At 27.8% G+C, this 22,365-nt stretch overlaps 3 protein-coding genes across 4 annotated transcripts; all 3 read right to left on the reverse strand.

The window, feature by feature from the left end:
* Positions 1-364: 364 nt before the first annotated feature.
* LOC105251119 (C-type lectin domain family 4 member E) lies at positions 365-1,852 on the reverse strand. The gene is made up of 4 exons (XM_025406462.1): positions 1,538-1,852; positions 1,176-1,292; positions 761-982; positions 365-637 (listed from the first exon to the last, which is right to left on the reverse strand). Exons 1-4 carry the CDS (start codon positions 1,779-1,781, stop codon positions 426-428), a joined length of 795 nt encoding a protein of 264 aa, XP_025262247.1. The 5' UTR covers positions 1,782-1,852; the 3' UTR covers positions 365-425.
* Positions 1,853-2,094: 242 nt separating this feature from the next.
* LOC105251118 (CDGSH iron-sulfur domain-containing protein 3, mitochondrial) lies at positions 2,095-3,111 on the reverse strand. 2 transcript variants are annotated; one of them, XM_011257655.3, is made up of 2 exons: positions 2,908-3,111; positions 2,095-2,695 (listed from the first exon to the last, which is right to left on the reverse strand). In XM_011257655.3, exons 1-2 carry the CDS (start codon positions 2,968-2,970, stop codon positions 2,342-2,344), a joined length of 417 nt encoding a protein of 138 aa, XP_011255957.1. In that variant the 5' UTR covers positions 2,971-3,111; the 3' UTR covers positions 2,095-2,341. The 2 variants fall into 2 exon arrangements, with proteins under 2 accessions (XP_011255957.1, XP_011255958.1); XM_011257656.3 differs by having other exon boundaries at positions 2,870-3,012.
* A 1,946-nt stretch (positions 3,112-5,057) lies between these two features.
* LOC105251116 (aminopeptidase N-like) lies at positions 5,058-14,563 on the reverse strand. Its single transcript, XM_025406464.1, has 12 exons — positions 14,491-14,563; positions 12,769-13,294; positions 12,162-12,653; positions 11,842-12,028; positions 11,356-11,506; positions 9,904-9,985; positions 8,721-9,097; positions 7,587-7,864; positions 6,089-6,285; positions 5,587-5,916; positions 5,429-5,498; positions 5,058-5,233 (listed from the first exon to the last, which is right to left on the reverse strand). The coding sequence occupies exons 2-12, from the start codon at positions 13,272-13,274 to the stop codon at positions 5,108-5,110; spliced, it is 2,796 nt and encodes a 931-aa protein (XP_025262249.1). The 5' UTR covers positions 13,275-13,294; positions 14,491-14,563; the 3' UTR covers positions 5,058-5,107.
* Positions 14,564-22,365: the final 7,802 nt, after the last annotated feature.

Below are 22,365 nucleotides of genomic sequence, written 5' to 3' on the forward strand. Positions count from 1 at the left end.
ATGCAATAAATTTTTTTTATAATTTTTAAGGGTAAAATGAAAATATTATGCAAATGGAAAATGTTTATCTTACGAAAGCTATTCAATTTTTTGTCGATACATTTGTAAATCTCTAACATTTGAAATTTAAGATTCTGTATTTTTCCTTCGTATAAATGAAAAATATTAGAAAACTCATGTAATAAAAAAATTTTAAAAGCATGTTTTTATTTGGGATTTTGAATAAAAATATCCGGAAAAAAACGACTTTTTTGTCCAGGAAAATTAAAATTAAATATCTATTTTCCATCTCCATTGCTTCATAAAATCTAATAAAAAATATGATCTTGTGCACTCGTAAATTTATATAATTTTTTTATTATATGCAATTTTTCATCACATTTTTACGTGTAATTGATTAATAATATCTTATTGTGACATTCGAGTTATGTGCGATGACGACTTTTATTATGTTTTTGCGACGATCGTTGAGACGATGGTGATATTTCGCAAATAAACGGCAACGATACGTAACAGGGCACCACTTTCCAGAAGGGGGGTGAACTTTCGGCAGGTGGATTCACGAGAGTAACACAACCCCTGTGCGATGGTTGCCCCTCGCCCCAGGCTCGATAATCGAAGCAAGACAGGGATTCGCCTTGAATTTTACGATATATTTTCTATGAGAAAAAAATGAAATTTCGAATATTCAGCAAACTTGTCAGAATCATTCTTTCTTTCCACGAGTATCTGTCTGGCTATAAAAAAAATTGCCAATTACCAAAATCGTTTTTCCAGATTCCTTCCTTGTTACTGAGACCCACGAAGCTGGGACGATTTTGCGACACGAATTTGACCAAGCCTTCCGTGCGTTCCTCGCTAATCACGTGCGCGAGAGATGAGTTTCGTTTACGGCAGAAACTTTGTGCTTGCGTGTAATTCAAGCTCTCGGATGAGAATATGAACATTCCCGCTTTAGGGATGCATTCTATCGTAGTGTTCTCTGAAAGTGATTCTCGTTTTAGGATGTATAACGTTACATTTGCGCTTCCGAATTAATTCGCGATAAAATATATTTATTTTTATACATAAATATACGTATATATTTATTTATTCATTTATGTACAAAAATAAATATATATATATTTATTTATTTTTGCATGTATAAGTTTCGATCATTTTAATTGCAATATTACCAGGCAAAGAAGAAACCGAGTACATGCTGTAATATTTATAATTTGCTGCGGGCACAAGAGTAGTCATATTGCGATCTTCGGGACATTGAAGAGCCTGGCACATATTTTCTCTCTTTCCTACATGTTAATGGACAAATAAATAAATAAATAGATGATAAAGAGAAATGCTCTGTATAGAAGAATGCATCAGAGAAATTAGAAAAACATTGTGCATTGAATCAATCACGCTAATTGAATAGTTAATTACGCTACACTTTACACAACGCTGTTACACTGTAGATATCTCATAATTATATGAGCGGGGCTTTATCATAAAATTATCATAATTAAATTTGTAGCAATTGTACTTGTTATTCGCCTACCGGCACGATTCCTCGTCGAAACAAGATTGAAGGCGAGAGCCCTCTTCGACGCTGCGAATTCCTCGCACTTTTCTACATTAAAAACCACTTTCCGCGATATAATCGGTTGATTCGAGCGCCAGTTGGTCTTTATTAGATTGTATCGCGGCAACTCGTGATAATTGATTACGCAGCAGTGATCACAGATAGCTAAATATGCCGCACACGTAATTAAGAGAAACAATAGTACGCTAACGCGTGGCATTATGCAAATTAACGAGTTTAAATTATAGTTTTTTCGAAGCACTGATTTGTAATGCGCGTTCTGCGTTTTTCCTCACGATGGATATTATCTACTTCCGACTTCGGAAATGTACATCACTCGGACAAGGTAATTATGCAATTGCGGAATTCGCGATCTCTCGATAGAAGATACACATATATATGTATATAAATCGAAGACCATGATTAATATATCTCCCTGCTTTCTATTTTTTAATAATCTTTCCAATTTATTTTTATGTAAATGTATATTTACTTTTTTTTTTATCATAATTTGATATTGTGTTATTAATGATTTTCTCAAGAAAGATATAAAAATGGAGTTATTCTTGCTTTATGTTAAATGCCTATAATGTTTTATTAAATTTAATCTATGACGATAGCCCATTATAATCTAATAATCAATATAGATATATGTATACTATTTACATTTTCTTGTGCACTGTATCTGATCTGTGAAAGGTATAGTAATTGTATATGCAATTGTATATAAAATTCTGTTTGACAATACTCTCACACTGACGATGCAATTTTTCACACTTTCTATCGTTTTAGCTCTTGTATATCTGGCCTCTTATGTGTGCCATCGCAGAAGGGTCTATTTGACGTTTGCTTGCAGTTGCAGAGCCAGTATTCCTTGGTCTCCGCAACGCTGAAACGTATGGGTCTAAGCGTGATTTTGAGAAAAATGTTTTTATGCGTGCCATCACATATCGGTTGACTTTTGCTTTGACCACAGAGACACCACGAGTAAGTTTTGCCAGCCTCGAGGCGCATCCTGAACGGTTTCTTATCGTATATCACTCCGTTCTTTTTCTGATGATGAGCGCCGTACGTATCTTTGAGCAGATTCACGGGTATCTGCGGCTCGTCGGTCTTTGTGGAGAAGCGCAAAACCTGGAAGTAGTGAAAACGATAAATTTATATTCTACTTTTCCGCTATCAAGAAAGTTTCGTGATTAATTGATCAAGCCTTTCTACAATAAAGTCACGTTTTAATTTCATTTACAGGAGAAATTCAGATTAGGTTAGATATAGAACCGTTGACTCAGGTTAGATTTAGAATCTTACACAATTCAGAGAAGCTTCTTTCATCGATCATGACTTACATTCTCGCGATGGAGGATGCTCGAGAAGCGAGCGAGATTAGGCAGTCGATTAAGTATGTTCATTCTGTTAAATTGTCGATCTCACAACCGAGCGACAATGAATCGTGACAATAAATCGTGAATGAAAGCAACGCTCAATGAGCAGTCACGAGTCATGAGTCACGTGGTCGGAACACGAAGAGTACAATCAGCTGATCTCGCGTGAATGAACTACGAAGCCAATATCTACGAATTTTTTCAGTGGGTAACACACAATTTCAGGTTGTGTTCCATGCTACGTGCATGAAGTGTCGATAACACAAGTGTTCTAACGCAAAACATTTGTATATATTAAATAAATTTGGTGTAGTCTCTCCCTCTCTATTTATTAAATATAATTAGTTATTAATATATAAAATATATTATCTGATATTATTATATATTAATTATCCATTATCCATCATCACCATCACCATTATATAGAGTTTAAAAATATTTCGTCCGACACTTTGTAATTATTTGATCTAAATATAATTCGATTGAGAATGCGCAATAAAATCGATCGAATGACAAAATCGAATAATTAATATAACGGAAAGTCTTGTGAGGTATATTAATCGTTTAATAAATAATTAATCTGTGTATAGTAGTATGATGACTTTAAAAATATACTTATATATAAATTAAATTCTCGTGTATGTATGTCATAGTACGCGTAAAATATTTCGGCAACGAGTCAGTCATAATACAACGTTTGGCCTTGATAATTGTATGCGCGCTATTGTTTATATAGGCGATAACCTTGTATCATTCGCACGGCAACATTTCAGCGGTAAAGTAATGATACGGAACGCTTCGTATTATTGAATTGAATTCTTTTCCTAAACGCGATCGCGATTATAATCGAAATATAATTCGCTACGATTATTACAATTAACAATTAATTAACATTTAATAAATAATGTAACTATATGAAACTATATAGCAATGATAAATCCATCGAAACGCGATCCTTCATTATTGTAAATAAAAATTGAAGAGAAAAGGACAAAAATTACAAATTTTGTTATAATATTCTCTGGTTATCGAACTTTACGGATAATAATTATTTCTCTAACATTGCATGGAATCAAATTCGATTTTGCTCAATGTTTTAAACTTTCATAAAATGCAAGCATATATATTATATTAATTAAACGATTTCTGTATCATCACTTTACATTACTTTAATGTTTCAATCTTATGATTCGCGTTATTGTGCATATATTATACATCAACAAATAAAAATAATTAATTAATGTAAGAATCGAGTGATGCATGATTTTGGCTTCGTTTAAATATCGAGCGAATTGTAATATTTTTCTTTTCTTATATAATATAATAAAATACGTATCTCTCTAAGATTATTTTGCGATCGGAAGTACCGTGCAAAGTGTCTCGCAATCGTTTCTATATATGACTGAAATAAATAAAAAGCAGTGACAGCTAAAACTTTTTGCAAATTAATCAGAGACATGTCCTTGGTAACATATGTTAAGATCATCGAAATTGGTGAGATCATCGATAACACGCAGACTTACCATAATTTTATAGCTATAATATTATATAAAATTAATTACATAGTAAAATTAATTACATAGTAATTTTATAATATCAAAAGGAAATTTAGCTTATAAATTTTCTGTATGTCAAAATGGTCGAAACACAGTACAAGTACAGTTATCACAGTACAAACGTAAATATCTTCATTTCTATTAACTGTAATGTATGCGAAAAATAACAATAATATTTACAGTAAAAGAAGTTAGTCTTTTTGAAAATTAAAGAAAATGTCTTTTATAAAATAAAAGCATTACTTGTTACTTCACATAATTTTGTATGCACATTTAAGGAAAGAAGGATAAATATTTTATTATATATTTATTTAATGCATTACTCTTTTTATTAGTTGAATCAGATTTAATACCAGATTTAACACCAAAAGCATTCTGCAGCATAAATTGATGGTTCTGTCGGCGTATACGACAGTGTATATACGGTTACATAGAGTACGTAGTGTTATATAAATATCATTTTGATTATACGTAGCATAGGATATACTTAATTATTTAGTACTTAAGTATATACTATATAATAATTAAGTATATTTATAAATATTATCACAATCATTTATGCTGTATTTTTAATTACTAAACAGTTAGTATCGTAGAAATATAGTTATTCAATTGTTGAACAAAACCTGAAAATATTTTATCTGTTTTTCGATCTCCGACCGACGTGTTTCAATCTTGTATTCAACATTGGAAATGATTGAATTTTTCAGCTCCCTTTTTACGAATTCCTTGATCTAAAATGGATTATTTTAATAATTATTATCAATAAATGATTTCGTATTTAATAATTGTATTGTCACACATCAGAGTATGAACAGAAATATAGAAAAATATTATATAAAATATACAACAATTATAATGAAAAGTAAATTTTAAAATAAAAATTGAAAAAATATAGAAATATAGAATTTAATTTATTTAAAATTTACCTCGTCCAATTGTTTCTTAGAATACGCATTGTTAATTATAACAGTTAATGTCACAATATCATTAACTTGCCTGTAAAGAATAAACCAATACATTTATAATTCATTCAATATATCTTCATGTCTATGTGTGGTATATCTTTATTAAATAATATTGTTACCCGTGTTTTATTAATTTGTAATTATATAATAACTTTGTAAGCATATATTTAGTATGCCTCTCAATGACAGAAAGAAAAATATTAGCAGTAAAAGCATAATATTGCTCCATTAGTCCGCGATGCTGATGAAATAGATTCATTTCGAATAAAATTTGTGATAATTTTATTTCTAAATAATAGATTATAATTTCAGAATTTTTACTATAAGCCAGACATTCTAAAATTGTATCATTTCCTTTTATGTAATTATTTAAAACTTCATTCCATGTATCATTATCTGCCGTTTTCAAACCATTACAATATGTCCACCTCTTCCATCTAGGCAAAAGTCTACAGAAGACAGTTCAGAAAAAAAATAAATAGCTTCTAACAAAATTGTGGTAATAATTTCTTTAATATCTTATAAATAATTATTGACGTAAGTGATAACTAATTTCTCAAACATATGCAAAATATGAAAAATATTCCTGTAAAAAGAATCAAATATTATAAAAAGAATTACTTGTTTTCCTTAGGATTTTCTAGATGCCATTTCAAATAACGCGTAGATTCTTTTTCACAAGAATAATCACTTATAATACATTTCCACTTTGCGAGTTCTTGCATTAAACATTTAGTATGATCGTTAATGTTATATTCGTCATACAGATTCACGTTACTAAATTCAAAATTCTGCATAAAATCAAACTTTAGCACGTCCTAAAAGTTAATAAGTATCATTATATTTAATTTATTCATTATTTACAAGGACAAATAAAATATACGCGCTAATAAACATTTTTACTAAATAATTTTCTTTATATTTCTTTAATATTTATGTTCGTAGCATCAATAGCATAATAATCAGATTTTCAAATTTCTTATTTGTATGTGAATAATTGTGCATGTATTTTATCATTTAACTAGTAAATAAATTTTATATCATCTAATAAATTCTTAACATATATATCAATACACAAAGTGTTTCATAAGATTATGTTGATACTCGTGAATGGATAGAACGCAATAAACTGAATAGAAGAGTCCTTTATCATTCTGCAATTTTCGCAATAATTATTGAAATATTAATTAAAAATATGAAAAAGCGCACGTTTCGCGAGTCTAGATCGTAGGATATGCTCGGTACGGTCAACAGCGAATGTCGCATAGTAATGAAAAAGCAAAAGTCGAGTCGCGATTAAGCTTTACGAGACACTTTGTATATATACTGTATATATATATATATTTTTTTTTTTAATCGATGCATATTAATATATCGATGATTTTGATGTATGATCAATTATTTTTTTGGTAATTATGCATAAAAGGGACCCTCCGATTTGGTTTATTTTTAAATATGTTGTAGGGCAAATCTTCGCGAGTAATTTCATATATATATAAGAGTCGGACTCAAATACTTTCCGAGATATAAGCTGAAATAAATCAATTAATCAAATTAATTAATTTTTTTTATAAAACAAACATTTACTAATGAATTATTATGTAATATAAATATTATATTAAATTATTACGTGTCATATAATGTAACAAAATTATTTTTCAATTATAAGTCAATTTCTCTGCAAAATATTTGTATACTTTTAACACAGTAAACATTCTAATACTACGGAAAAAATTAATGTAAAAAGGATAATTGTTATACTGTGTTCTATAAGTTCCTAAAACACTCATTATTAATTACATAATTGATCATCAATTAGCACATAAATTCTAAAATATTATAGAAAAACAACTTTATGAAATATTCAAAATTTTAAATGTAATTATATTAAATTTAAAGAAAAAAAACATATGTAAGGGTCTTTTGAATTAAAATTTCTGACTTTTGAAACAAAAAGAAATAAATAATAATGTATCATTAATTTTTTTGTTCAGCTTACTACATATATCTATTTTAAAAAATTCATTTTTATTATACGAAATCATTATATTATGTAGAAATAATTGGTGAAATAATGGATGATATTTTATAAAAACACTGTTATTATATCTACATATACCTTAAATTCAGGATAAAAATCCAAGAATGGAAAGATATTTGACAAAAATTCAAAAGCTTTGAACATAGGATACCATGCTATATAATCTTTTTCCTGTGCCAAATAAGAAGCGAGTTCCCAAAATACGGAGAATTCAAGTTTCTTCTCTATTGCAAAATGAAACGCATCATTGATGATTTGTGCCCGATTGAGAACATGTATATTACTATAATTTTCAGAATTTAAGTATTGTGCAATTTTTCGCCAATTCGTAGTATCGTAATTGACACGATAATATCCTGTTATAAAATAAATTACTTTTGTCGATTATTAAATACTTTGAGATGATATATATTAATTAAATATATTTTGAGATGTTAAAGATATTTTTAAAAAATATTATAGTAAATATATTATTATAATTAGAGATATTTGCATCTTCCGTTTATATTATTTAACATAAAGGATGTATCAGCAATTCTACATATTACAGCAAGAAATAAAAGTTTCTAATATATTGATAAAATTTCAATATTCTTGTAATATCTTTTGTTATATCTTATATTATACAGGGTGTTCTGAAAAAGTATGTCAAAAATTTAAGAAAATATTCCTCACACCTGAAGAATGAAAAAATGTTATATGGACATAGGTGCGGAAATGCTTATTTCAAGAGTTATGTTGAAAATACTGTTAGCTATATTACTTACACAAGGAAAAATTTAGGATTATTGTAGACGACAATCATTTAATTATAGGCTTACACATATAGGTAATACAGCTAACAATATTTTCAACATAATTCATGAAATAAGCATTTCCGCACCTATGTCTATATAACATTTTTTCATCCTTCAGATGTGAAGAATATCTCCTTAAATTTTTGACATATCTTTTTAAAACACCCTGTATATATAAGTTTTAATACATTTCATGATTATTTTTAATTAAAACTTATATCATATATGATATCTAGTCTGATATATATATATAATTGGATAATTCTGAGAATTTGGATATGTAAGGAATTTTGTACTAATATAAAGTGTAAATTTAAACTACGAACATGATATATATGTATTGAAATATATATACTTGAAATTATATACAATATAAATAGACAATAAAGATATAAATTTATTATTCAATATTTACCAGCTTGTTGTAAGTTGAGAATAATCCATTCATTTTGCTCAAAAAAAAGTTCGATTTTTGGACGCCATGGTGTTAACCAAAAATTCGTCCAAGTTACGTTAAAATCGAGTTTCGACTCTGTAGTATAAGTAACAGGTATATAATATTGTTTCTGATCTAATTCGTTGTGAAATTCTACCGATACGATTACAACAGAAGAAGAAGAATCATTAGCAGAATAATTTTGTGTCACTTTCAACACAGAAGAATATCTCTGCCTAATCCACGAATCTATCGTGTCTTTTATATTAAAATCATACTTGGGATCTAATTCAATCATCTTAGATCTCAAAGCGTTCCATAAATGATCGGAAGTTGTTGCTTCAGGCTTATTGACTCTATAAGATTTAACATTATGATAATTTTAACATATATTAAAATTAATAAATATTATAAATAATAAAAAAGAAAATCATAATTTACAAAATTTATTATCGTATTTTAATCTATACTGTAACTCTTGCAGAGAAATTTATGAACTTTAATATAATTACATATAGTATATATTATTCTATAACATATATAATTTTTATTTAAAAAAAAAATATATATATATATATATATATATTTTTATATACATTTTATATTATATATTTTATTTTATATATATTTTATATTATATATATATGTTTTTTTTTCATTTTTATAACATAAAAAAATAATAAAAATATATATACATATATGTAATATATATTTTTTAATATATATTTTTAATAAAAATATTTTATTTATATTTTATTTATATATTTTTATTTTATATATATATTAATATGTATTTATTAATAATTATATCAGCATTTGTCGCGACTCAATAAATAATAATTTTAATTTTTATATTACAAAGATTTTAGAGTGTTTATATTCTGTATTTGTAAAACTAGATACTCGAAATTATTCAATTTGAATTTTTTTAGAAAATATCTATTATATGAATATCTATTATATATTTATTGAGAAAAATTTAAATTGAAATTCAATCTCGACAAAAATTCATAAATATAAAATATCAGTATAAATTTGAGGTTTCAAATATCTATGTCTTGTAAATATTACAACTGGAGAAATATATTATTAAATTTATTATATATTTCGATTTTCTTTTCCTCATGATGTATTTTATTACATTACAATACATTATACTTACTGATTGTTCACATATTCGTCCAATCCCTTTACAAATATAGAAGGTGGCAATGCTTCTACTAACATGCGCCATATAATGAATCCTATAATGTTTAAAAGAAAAACAATTTAGTATATTTAAAATGCTTTTACTGCAATGCGCAATAAAGGTATTTGAATCTATCAGTAATTAATAAAACTAAATATATTACACACAACGTTTGTGTAATTAAATCAAAGTAAACAGCTATAAAAGATTGTTAAATACATTTTATCGAAAAAATTTATAATAATAGATAAATAGTGAATGATTAAATATTCGTAAAAATAGGAAATTAGACAATTATAAGAAATCGGATAGTTTTATTATGATCTTTTTTAAAGTCTTAAATAAACATATATATATTTGTAATTTAAAAAAAATTACACATTATAAAATTATACAAAAATTATATAAAAATTAAATTTTAAAGTTAGATATGTTTCTTATTGTTATTGCTAATATTATAATAAAATATATTAAAAATAATAATAATAAAATTAAATTTTATAAATGAAGGGCTTCGTACGATTTTTATGGAAATTAAATGTCGATGAAATTGTTGCTGAAATTTGGAAATAAATAGTTTATGCGATAACAATAAAAGTTAAAAAAGATGTCAAAATGTTAATGCGATATTGATCATTTCATCGCTACAAGTCAAATATCGAAATAAGGCGATTTTTAAATATTATTAAGGAAAAGTAAATAATATGAATGATACACAATTGATCATTTATTAATACATTTTATTTACATGGAAAAATTATATTTGCATGGAGAAAATGTGAGTGTCATCATATCGCCGCCGCTATCGTCATATCATGCTATTTGAAATTAAATATAAATATAATAAAATATAATTAGTTAAAAGTATAGTAATATGGATTTTTCTCTTAAGTCTCCTCATTCGAATGGGGAAAGGGCATAATTTTCCTAATTCCTTTAAAAGATTAGCCTCTCAAAATAATTGAACATCTGTTTCATGGTTTTTCGTAATTTATGAACTGTTTCTGAAATATAGTGATTGAAAACTTTATGGACACCTATATATACATATATGTATATTTTTCCACGTAAATATAATATCTATATATTAATTAAAGTAATCATTTGTTTGTGACTCAATAATATATTACTTATTTTCCCTGAGTACTACTGAAATAACGCCTTATTTCGACATTTGAACGCTTGAAGTAACGAAACGGTTCCATCAAACGATATCACACTTATTGTGATTTTGATTTGCCACATAAACTATTCATTTCCAAAGTTTCTCAAAACTTCACAAATTTCACAAAACTTCAAAATTCAATTTCCATAAGAATCGTACAGGCTCTTTTGTTTAAAAATGAGTTTTCTCATTTTTTTATAAAATTAACATTCAAAAATTTACAATTATTTAATTCTTTATTTATGCAATGTTATACGCACCTTTGATATGAGTAAGAGAAGAATGCAAATAATTTTCATAATAGCTTTTATATACTATAGTAGAATTTATAACAATATAAGTATTTAGATAGAGTAATTCATGTTGAACTTGAACTACAAACAAATCCATCATTCGAGAATTTGGCAGAGCCTAAAATCAATTCGATATAATTATAACTAATCATAAATAATCAAAAAGAAAAAGTTTTCGGTACATATCTAAAGAAGCATTATTATGCACTATTGTTTTTATGTGTGTTTAAGTGTACAAATATATTTTTCTACAATAATTTTAATATATAAATATATATTTAGTTTTTATTAAATTTCATTTATTGGATTTCTAGAAATTTAAATGATTTGGATTTTTATCATTTCTTATAATTAAGAAATAAAACAGAATATTTGCACAAATATTTAACAATTATTTACATTGTTAAACTGTTAATCATTTGACTGCGTATTCAAATAGCGTAATAAAATAACCTTGTCGATGATGTATGCTGGATAATACATATTAAATCCTTCGTTTAACCATGTATGAGACCATAAGTCAGTCGGTTTGAACAAATTTCTGATATATTTTTGTACCATCCCACGTGCAATCAAGCGCGCAATTATCGTTTTGTATGCGACAGAATCTAATTCTACATTATAAATGATATTTGCTTCCCTAAAAATAATTATACATATATGCATGAAAAATTTTGAATATTAATACAATTTCGTATGTAAATAGATTATAACATGATAGGTAATTAAAATAGTTTTTAATATAGCGCGCTATTTTTAATTATATATATTACCGATAAAAAATGAAACCCAAAGTATGTTTGATTTCATCTTGTAAATCCGGGATTACGACATAATCCACTTTGCTCTCAAATGAAACAGAAGTCTGCTCAAGGACTTTCCTCCAAATATTCCATTCACGCATATATACATTAGCGGAAGAAATAACAGTTTCCGCAAATTCTAGATGCGGTTTCAATTCTGGTCTGAACCATATGTCTTGATTAAAAGAACCACGCGAAATCATGATCCGATGAAAACCGCATACCAGAAATGCTACACTATCTATGGAGATTAAAGGAGTCTCGTGAAAATATGTCCACATTGTATTGTACTTGATTTCAATATTTCGTATCGGCATATTTGATGAAGCTTTGTATTTTGGATGATGCAATATGGAAATAACAAAAGTAATTTTTAATTCTGGCTTGTCCCAATATGGAAATATTTGCTGTTTTTTCGTTTGATACTTGTTTCTTTGCTGGATACCTGTTGCGATTAACCACCTACCGTATTTTAATAATATGCTTTAGATAATGATTAATTTTAGATAATTGTAAATGTAGAATGCACAAATGTACAATTTCTTTTTGATATATTTCAATATATTCTTCTACTTACTCTATTTCTTTATCTTCATTTATGTATAGAGTTCCAAAAGACTTTCTTACGATATTAAGTGGGATTTTAAATTCTATATATAAATTGTACATTCCACACAGCAAGACATCACCGAAATCGAGCACGACAATATTGTTTTTATCGGGATTTGTTGGTCTTGTTTCATAAATTATACTGTTTTTTTGAATTAATTTTGATGCTATTATTTCCGTTGAATTCGATACATAAAAACTTATGTATTGATTTGCATAAGAAATATTTAAAGTAATTGTGCATTCGCTGACAAGATAATCATTGAGAAACACTAATTTCATGTTATAATGTATCGGAAATATATAATCTGATATATTGCTTGATTTGTTGTTTAATACATTGCGCATGATTTTTGATTCTTCATCGATTTCTACTCCTTTGATTTTTGATTCTTCATCATCTATAGGACTCGCTATTGCCATTACAGCAAGATATATTATACTAGTACTTAATAATAATCTTAAGAATGTCATGTTGAATTTCACTCGGATATCTATAAGAAACGTTTCTTCATTAAAAACAAAGTGTTTACAAAGAGTATGCAATTTAATTGACTTTTGTGTGAAAAAATGTTCGAGTTTAGTAACGTGGCATAAGAAAATACGATGAATGTAAAGAAAGATTAAAATAATATAGTTTAATAAATAAAGGACTAATTAAAAAAGATAAATATAAAAATTATTGAAACAACATATGAAATATTTTTCTTGGATCTGAATATTAGGGGTCATGAAGGACGTATTTAGATAATTCCAATAGGACAAGCACAATAAACATAACTCTTATTTATCTCAAATTTTGTTATCTTCAAGATTTTTTCTAGTGCAATTATATATTTCAGTATCTTGCATATTGTGACATATGTATATAACAAATTTTGAAAATATTAATCTTATTCTTATATATATATATATATATATATATATATATATATATATATGTTAAATTTAAGCATTAAAATGTATAAAAAATGAAGGAATATTCTCAATAATGAGATTTTATAAGTGATATGAATTGTACGTTTATTAACATGTTATTTTCAAGATCAATCTGTTCCGTAAGTAAAAACTGTATTAAGAACATGTACACAATACACGTATAACGGAAATCAAATATTATCAAATATTTGAATTTTTGATGATGTAGCGAATTGAATCAAACATTCGGACAAAATTCTAAAAAGAACTATCTTAGTATTTTTTATAACACACCTTTTTGAATAAAATGTTAATTTTTCATTGTTTATTGTTCATTCATTCATTATACATTCAAATTAATATATCCTGCTCTGGTCCAAGACATTCATTATAAAAAATATTTTAAAATCAAAACACAGATAATATTATACGTTTTTAAGATAGATAATGTTATAGCTATAGTGTAAAATTAATTACACAGTAATTTTATAATATCAAAAAAAAATTTAGTTTATAAATTTTACATTTTCTATATGTCAAAATAGTCGAAATATGGTATCACAGTACAAACGTAAATGTCTTCATTTCTATTAACTGTAATGTATGCAAAAGATGAAAATAATATTTACAGTAAAAGGAGTTAGTCGATTTGAAAATTAAAAAAAATGTCTTTTATAAAATAAAAGCATTGCCTATTACTTCACATAATTTTGTATGCACATTTAATAGAAAAAAGAAAAATATTTTATTATATGTTTATTTAATGGCTTACCCTTTCTATTAGTTGAATCAGATTTAATACCAGATTTAACACCAAAAGCATTCAATCGCGAACTTATCGCTTCAAAAGACTATCATAAACTGATGGTTCTGTCGGCATATACGACAGTATATAGGAGATTAAGTAGGGTACGTAGAGTTATATAAATATCATTTTGATTATACATAACATAAGATATCTTACATATCAACAGAAGTCAGCAGGTATATACTCTTTTAATTTTTGTATTCCATTTTCGTATATAAAGTTTTATTTAAAAAACTTTTAAAGACAATTTTTCTATAAACTATTCGTGAGAGAAAATTAATTGAAGAATCATGGTTTCTATATATAAGATAAATATATTTTACATTTTATATTATATCTTTATCATAAAGAATTATTTCTTTTCAAGAATTTAATGTATAAAGTAAATAAAGAATAGTTGTTTATATCTTGTTTTATTTATAAGATATTTATTTTTAAGATTATTTATAAGATATTTATTTCCTATTTGTGACATTCTTTCTTATTTGTGACATTATTTTATGGAAGTTAATACATTAATTGCAATCATTTGACAGTTATGGTTGAAGATCCAATCTTCTACGTAGAATTAATTCTAAATTTAAATTAATCTGCCTTAGAGAGATTGGGGATGTCATTATTATAATATACAGTATCTAATCGATTAATTGAATTTAATTTGGCTCTATGATTATATTAAAAATTTCAATTAAATCCAACATACGTCTTGTCACATATATTATTATTTCTGGTTTTAATATTCATTATCTGCTTTTAAATATTTTCCTGAATATTGCTATTGCTGTTTGAGCCAAAATCCATAAACAAACTTCAATTAAATATTACGAAAGTACATATATATATATATGTGTGTGTGTGTGTGTGTGTGTGTGTGTGTGTGTGTGTGTGTATACACACACATATACATAATGCCTCCCAATCTCCGTCAAAAATTTTAATGTATGTTAATGTATTTTAGAGATAAAATAGAATCAAGTATTTAATACGAAAATATTGAAACTACAGTAATTTTTGAGTTGTAATTATATTTAACAAATTAATCGTACGGTTGCATTCGGCCTGCCATTTTACTCGCCGCGTTACAGTGAATATCGCGCGAGACAGGCAAGCAACATGCGCGGCGTCGTGTACGATTTTGACCGTCCGCGCGCAGACGAAAAATGGCAAATTTATATCTGGACTTCCAGACGCGATAGCGATTTCGTTCTTTTTGCATAAAATTTTACACCATTTCGCGGCACTACCGTTTAAATCTCGTCCCGATCGCCCGAGAAGCGGCTGACTTACAGTGAATATCTGAAATCTGCTTCTTGAACTCACACTTAAGTGTAATATTTATATATATCGAATAAAAAAGCAAGTCGGAACGCAATCAATCGAATAGTGAATTAAATATTTATATATACCAAACGAAAAGATGAATCGGAATGCATTCGTTCGATTAATTCCTTAAATATTTATATATATAAATATTTATATACATATTAATATTATATATATAATTATATATATAATTATTATAATATTATACATAATATAATATTATAATATTATATATAATTATATATAATATTATATATATAATTATATATATAAATATTAATATTTATATATATATAAATATTTAATTAATTAATCGAACGATTGCATTCCGATTCATCTTTTCGTTCGGTATATATAAGTATTTAAACAATTAATCGAACGATTACATTCGGCTTGCCATTTTACTCGCCGCGTTACAGTGAATATCATGCGAGAGAGGCAGGCAACATGTGCGGCGTCGTGCACGATTTCGACCGTCCGCATGCAGACGAAAAACGGCCAATTTATATCTCGACTTCCAGACGCGATAGCGATTTCATTCTTTTTGCATAAAATTCTACACCATTTCGCGGCACTACCGTTTAAATCTCGTCCCGATCGCCCGAGGAGTGGCTGACTTACAGTGAATATCCGAAATCTGCTTCTTGGACTCACACTTAAGTGTAATATTTATATATATCGAATAAAAAAGCGAGTTGGAACGCAATCAGTCGAATAGTGAATTAAATATTTATATATACCAAACGAAAAGATGAATTGGAATGCATTCATTCGATTAATATTTATATATATAAATATTTAACGAATTTATATATATAAATATTTAACGAATTAATCGAACGAATGCATTCCGATTCATCTTTTCCTTCCTCTATATATATATATATATATATATATATATATAGAGGAAGTGAGAGAGACCCACAAAATTCATTTATGTTAAAAATTTATTAAGCATCTTGCTATACAGCACTGGTGCTACCGGCATTTCATACACATAGCACCAGAAATTGTGCACATTATATGTTATCCTCTGAGAATATTCGTGGACATTCGTTTCATAGTTCATGTCCACGTTTTTAATGTCTACAGAGGGTGTATCACTTTCAGGGATCACTTAAAAGCAGGCCATGACACCTCGCATTTTTCTCTCTGTTAGCGAGATACAAAGAATGACAATTGTTAATAAATTATCTGTTGAGTAAACAATGGTCAGAGAAAATAATTGACATTATTGATCATCATATTTAAATGAAAGAGTACATACGAATGATTTTTTTACAATTATCAATATTTATGATCTATGTCGCAATGTACTTGTTATTTTTTTCGTCTGATCAGAAACATATCCATTTCAGTTTTCTGTCTTGTTTTATGAAATTTATGAAAAATATTGACTCGAGGTACATAACATGCCAATTACTGGCTCGTAAGAATAGCTTCTAATAATACGAATCGATCGATTGGAAACCTTGTCGCGTCCCATTCACTTTCGCTAATGAAAGCGAGGAGGCAAGTTCGATGTAAGAGGCGACCTGCGTGAAGATACCTTTGAAATCACATTTCAAGGTTTTACTTTCTTAAACTGAGTCAATGAAAATATCACTAAGCAATGACACAAGATTTCACCGAAGATGAGCATTTCACTAATTTTCAGTGAAAATATTCATAATTTACATTTCCGCATTATGACAGTTAAATTTCACTGAAAAATCAGTAATAATATGTTTGCAAGGTGTAACTTTTAAAGCTCTTTCTTTTTTTGGATTGCTATTTTTAATGTAGGAGAGATTCTCATATATTTAAAACGAAACACATACAATTTTGACATTTAAATTTAGAATTATATATATATATATATATATATATATATATATATATAATTATTTGAATTTGAATGTATGTTTAATATGCGTTTCATTTCAAATATATGAAAATTTCTTTCTCCATAAAAAACATATACATATAATTGATTCTTCCAAAAATATTTTACTGATTTGTAGATTTGTAGTTAAAATTTATTGGATTTAAAGTAATGTATTATAACATAAAAAAAACAATGACTGTTAACCTATTTACTATTTTTTATATATAAAATGCACTGATTCCATATAAAAAAGTACATCAATGATTAGATAATGCAAACAAAAGTAATTAATTAATTTGATTAAATGAGATAATCACATTAATAATCAAAATTTTGTATGATCTTCAATAAACAGAATAAACCAATAAGTCAATTCGTGGCATACATAATTTTTTATAAAGAAATACAAGCATAATTAAGAACATTAATGAGCAAAATGTATCACTGATATAATCGTGTGTGAATGCGCAGAGGAACAGCATGCCTTATGCAGTAGAAAAAAAATTGCGAGAAAGAAGCTTGCATTTTGCGAATGCATTCACGAGGGTAATTGACCGTTCACACGTGAAGACGTAAGTGGAGCAAACAGCAGAGGTGGTTCGTTCCTTCAAGATTCGCATGCTTATCAACTAGAAAGCCGATAATGCGTGTAACAAACAGTGCGCATTGAAAATACGCTTTCCGCGTGATTTATTAGTTATTTCATTAAAAATTTTTGACATGACTCTCTTTTCGTCCCACTGTCAATTATTACATCAAATTTTATATTTAAATCCTTAGAATTTTCGTTGGCCCCATTATTTTCATATAAATAATTTTTTATTTATATTAATTATTTATATTTTGTTTATATTAATTATTATAACAAATTTTCAGAATGAACTCGATTGTAAAAAATTATTGTCAATCTTAAAAAAAAGTTTAAAAAAGTTTTAAAAAGTTTATATCTGATAAGAATAAAATAATAAAAGAAATATGATTCTGGCATACAAATTTAAGCAAAGCTAAAGATAAAGAAAGTTTCACAATTTCTATATTTTTATATTCAATGTAATAAAATTCTTTTTTATTTTTTATTAAGAATAATCTTAAAATTCATTTAAAAATATCTTTGTCATAAAGACAATATGAATAACACGTTGCATTTTGTAGTGTTAGTTACATATATATAACAGATTTGAAAACAATATTTCTTATTATCAAGACATCCTCTCTTGATCACCCTCTCGATTGTCTTTACGCGCAACTATTTTTATTAACGCGATTAATAGCTTCGTCGCTTGTAGCAAAACGAGTAACATGAGCAGCGTATCGAGCGTATCGAGGCTCTTCTCAAAGATCGTTTAATCCTATTTGGGACCTACTTTTAAAACGCGCGGGAGAGAAAGTAAGAGGAGTTGCCGATGGAGTGACGGCGGTCGCGTGCTTGAGAAAGTAAAGTCCCTTTCGCGCATAGAGAGATGTACACACTTGCGTGTACTTGTACATACTGATATACGCGTACGTCGTGCATGTTCGCCAGGCCGATCTATATGGGTCGCGAAAGGAAGTTGGTGCGATGATTAGTGATGTTTCAGAGAATCTTTTACGTCTTGAGCACACATTTTCGCGCGTAATTTTACATTTTATAACATGGACAAAAATAAACAAAAATAAAATATAATATTAAGCTTAATTAATAGAAAAATAAATGCATAATGTTATATCTCTTCATACTCTATAAGAACTGTCTTTGTATTAAATTATATGACCATCTTGCGGTATAATATACAAAGAAAGTAAACAAAAGTAAGATAGGAATAAAATATTAAACTTAATCAATCAAGTAAAATTAAAAGTAAATTGATTTATATTATATTAAATTGAAATTTTTTAATCCATTAATAATTGATTCAACATTATAAACGCAGTCACTGAGAGTTATATACATTCATTGCAATGTGTAATATTTTATACAATTCCTAACATATTTGTAATTTTCCAAAACGTACCTTGTAAATTATTGGAGCAAATACGAATAGGAATCTACTTATGATTGCACATTTTCTATTTACAAGAAAGATTACAAACAGTTTTCTGATTTGCACCGCTCTAATTAACGTCACTTATGTATCTCACGTATTCTCGGCTAAATGCTTAAGAATGCTTCATGATTTCTGAAATGAAGAAGATTTTCATTTCATAAACTTGATCCTTTGGAGATATTAAACATACATCTAAAACAAAAATCAAGTATGATAATATTATGAGCTTTTATTTTTTTTATATATTCTTGATGAAATTTATTTTATATTTATCATTTTTATTTGAAAAATGACTCCGATTAAATAATTGTTCGCTTTTTAAATATAATTAAATGTGTTAAAAATCTTTATTAGTCATAATTATTAAAATTATGATGAATATGAATAATAAATTTAAAACATGATAAATCGATATTTCATATGAAACGAGAATCTTTTTTTTTATATCTAAAGTCATAATATTAAGCATCTGATCACTATTAAATTTCACAACATTTAAAAATACTTACAACATAGACCGCGAGTCAAGCATAAGTAATATGTTAGCGAGATAACTTGAAAGCAATAAGAGATCATGTCATATGCCAATTTATCCGAATTATTAAATATATCATTCATCGTTTTGGATAGAAGAAAAAAGGATGTATGATTTTATTATTTAAATTCCTTCCATGAAACCCTTAATAATCCTTTATCGTTTACTACGTCAACGTAATGCACGTGTTGCACGATGTTATTCTTTTGTTCATTGCTCTTTCTGCGACATCGTAATACTCTCTCGATGAATATCACTCTGATATGCATTAGTCATCCGCATTCCACGTTAGTATTTATCTATTCACGTCACAATAGTTGCGCGAACACGTCTCGTATACGCAAAAGACTGTGTAATGCGACCAACTGCCTAATTGCATCCTGGCATCTTGGGCTTCCACGAAGTTACGCAATAACACGCGTCGCATGACCTCATTTCTTTCTTCCTTTTCTTTTTGCGGTTTCGTTAGTATTTCCATATTAATTCATAAATTTGCATGCGTTAAATAGGAAAGAAACGACTTGTTTAGAATTTCTATTGTGAATTGCGCGCGAACGATGCGTCATAACTAATTGCACACACAATCTACACAGTAATACCTGAAACACTTGTAAAGTGAGAGCAGTTTATATTTTAATTGTTTCGAGAGAGGGAGAGAGAGAGTCTAAAAAGGCATAAATAAAAATGTGTGACGATATGTATATTAATGGCAGATTGCTCGCACTACATAAAATATTCTAAACGAGTTTCAACGCGTAGAAATTAATTACTTATCTTAGAGTTTATGAAGGACTTTATAAAGAGAGTGATATTTAAAGAAGAAACTTCTCTCGACTTCCGGCCACGAAGGATTTAATTTCGCGAAGCGAAATGCGGCGATGGATACGCGCGGACTTTCGAAGTTCACGGAGAAAGTTACACCTGGTTGACTCTAGGCGGGGGGAGGAGATACTAGGCGACTCGTCTAGACGAATAAAAGAAACCGATGATCTTGCGATCGCGTTCTTCGATTTCGACCTATTTCTTGCGCGCATTCTTACGCCGCGAGTCGCTCTCTACGAGACGATTTCATCGGTGAATACTTTCGATCTTAATTGAGCATCTATCTTTCTCTCTAATGGATGCAATTGCAATGGTAATTGTTAACAAGCCTCATTAATCGTTACGCACGTCGTGCACGAAAAGTTTCGTATTTTCGATAAGGTTTAATTTAATTAAAAAATTTAATTAGGTCTAATATTATAAAGAAATTGAATGTGATAAGTTTGGAGTAAGATTTCTAATTAAAAGTATAAAAAAAACTCGTCATTTCTGATCGTTGGCAGAAAAATTGGGAGAAATTTTATTTCACAATTTAATAATTCCTGCTGTCATATTTTCCTATTGACGTGGGTGCGTTTTAAATTTATTGTAGGATCATCTACATAAAAAGGTAAGATAAAAGATAGTTAGATAAGATAAAAAGATAGTTTGCGTATTACAGGATGTACTAATCGATAAGTCCGGCTTAGAGGTGTCAAAGAGGAGAAAGGAGTTAAAATTGTGCGTCAAACATGACGCATGTGACGTCGCCTCTACTTTCGTTTTCATCTAGTATATAATCTGCATAAATTTTCGACATGTGCACATAAACATGTAACAGTTCATGCTTATAATTCTTCATCGATATATAATTTTTATTTCATATCGCTCATAATTTGCTTCGATTTTTTTTTCTAGCAGCCTTTCTCATGCAGCCGGATACTACCGCAATTTGTCTCATTAAGATCTGAAATTCCAGAATTATTATTCCCTGTAATTCGATGAATCAAATCGATGAATCATGGTCAAATATCATTTATTTATTTGCCACTCTTTTTTCAAGATTAACTTAAAAATGTTAATTGTCGCGTTTTTATCCCACGTCATTGCAATCGTATTATCAAGACGGATCTTGCAGGATTGCGTGGTATTTTTCGCTTCATCAGCGTAGAAGAATGTTATGATGATCCTCGGAGCTGATCTTGAAGGCGATCAAGACGGCAGATCGTTATCATTGGCCGATCGCAAAATTGACAGGAGCCTGGCATTCGTTCCCCGTATTCGACGCA

Source organism: Camponotus floridanus, unplaced genomic scaffold (assembly GCF_003227725.1).
Source record: "Camponotus floridanus strain SB8 unplaced genomic scaffold, Cflo_v7.5 scaffold144, whole genome shotgun sequence".
Taxonomy (NCBI): Eukaryota; Metazoa; Arthropoda; class Insecta; order Hymenoptera; family Formicidae; genus Camponotus; species Camponotus floridanus.

Bases quoted from the DNA above. Each gene is read 5' to 3' on its own strand.
- LOC105251119 (XM_025406462.1), bottom strand. From the start codon at position 1,781: ATGCCACGCGTTAGCGTACTATTGTTTCTCTTAATTACGTGTGCGGCA. The intron at 1,293-1,537 runs GTAGGCGAATAA...ATTAACATGTAG, and splicing joins TTCGACGAGGAATCGTGCCG to GAAAGAGAGAAAATATGTGC. The intron at 983-1,175 runs GTAATATTGCAA...AATCACTTTCAG, and splicing joins CTCGGTTTCTTCTTTGCCTG to AGAACACTACGATAGAATGC.
- LOC105251118 (XM_011257655.3), bottom strand. From the start codon at position 2,970: ATGAACATACTTAATCGACTGCCTAATCTCGCTCGCTTCTCGAGCATC. The intron at 2,696-2,907 runs GTAAGTCATGAT...CACTACTTCCAG, and splicing joins GCATCCTCCATCGCGAGAAT to GTTTTGCGCTTCTCCACAAA.
- LOC105251116 (XM_025406464.1), bottom strand. From the start codon at position 13,274: ATGACATTCTTAAGATTATTATTAAGTACTAGTATAATATATCTTGCT. The intron at 12,654-12,768 runs GTAAGTAGAAGA...AAAATACGGTAG, and splicing joins AATGAAGATAAAGAAATAGA to GTGGTTAATCGCAACAGGTA. The intron at 7,865-8,720 runs GTAAATATTGAA...ATTTTATAACAG, and splicing joins TCTCAACTTACAACAAGCTG to GATATTATCGTGTCAATTAC.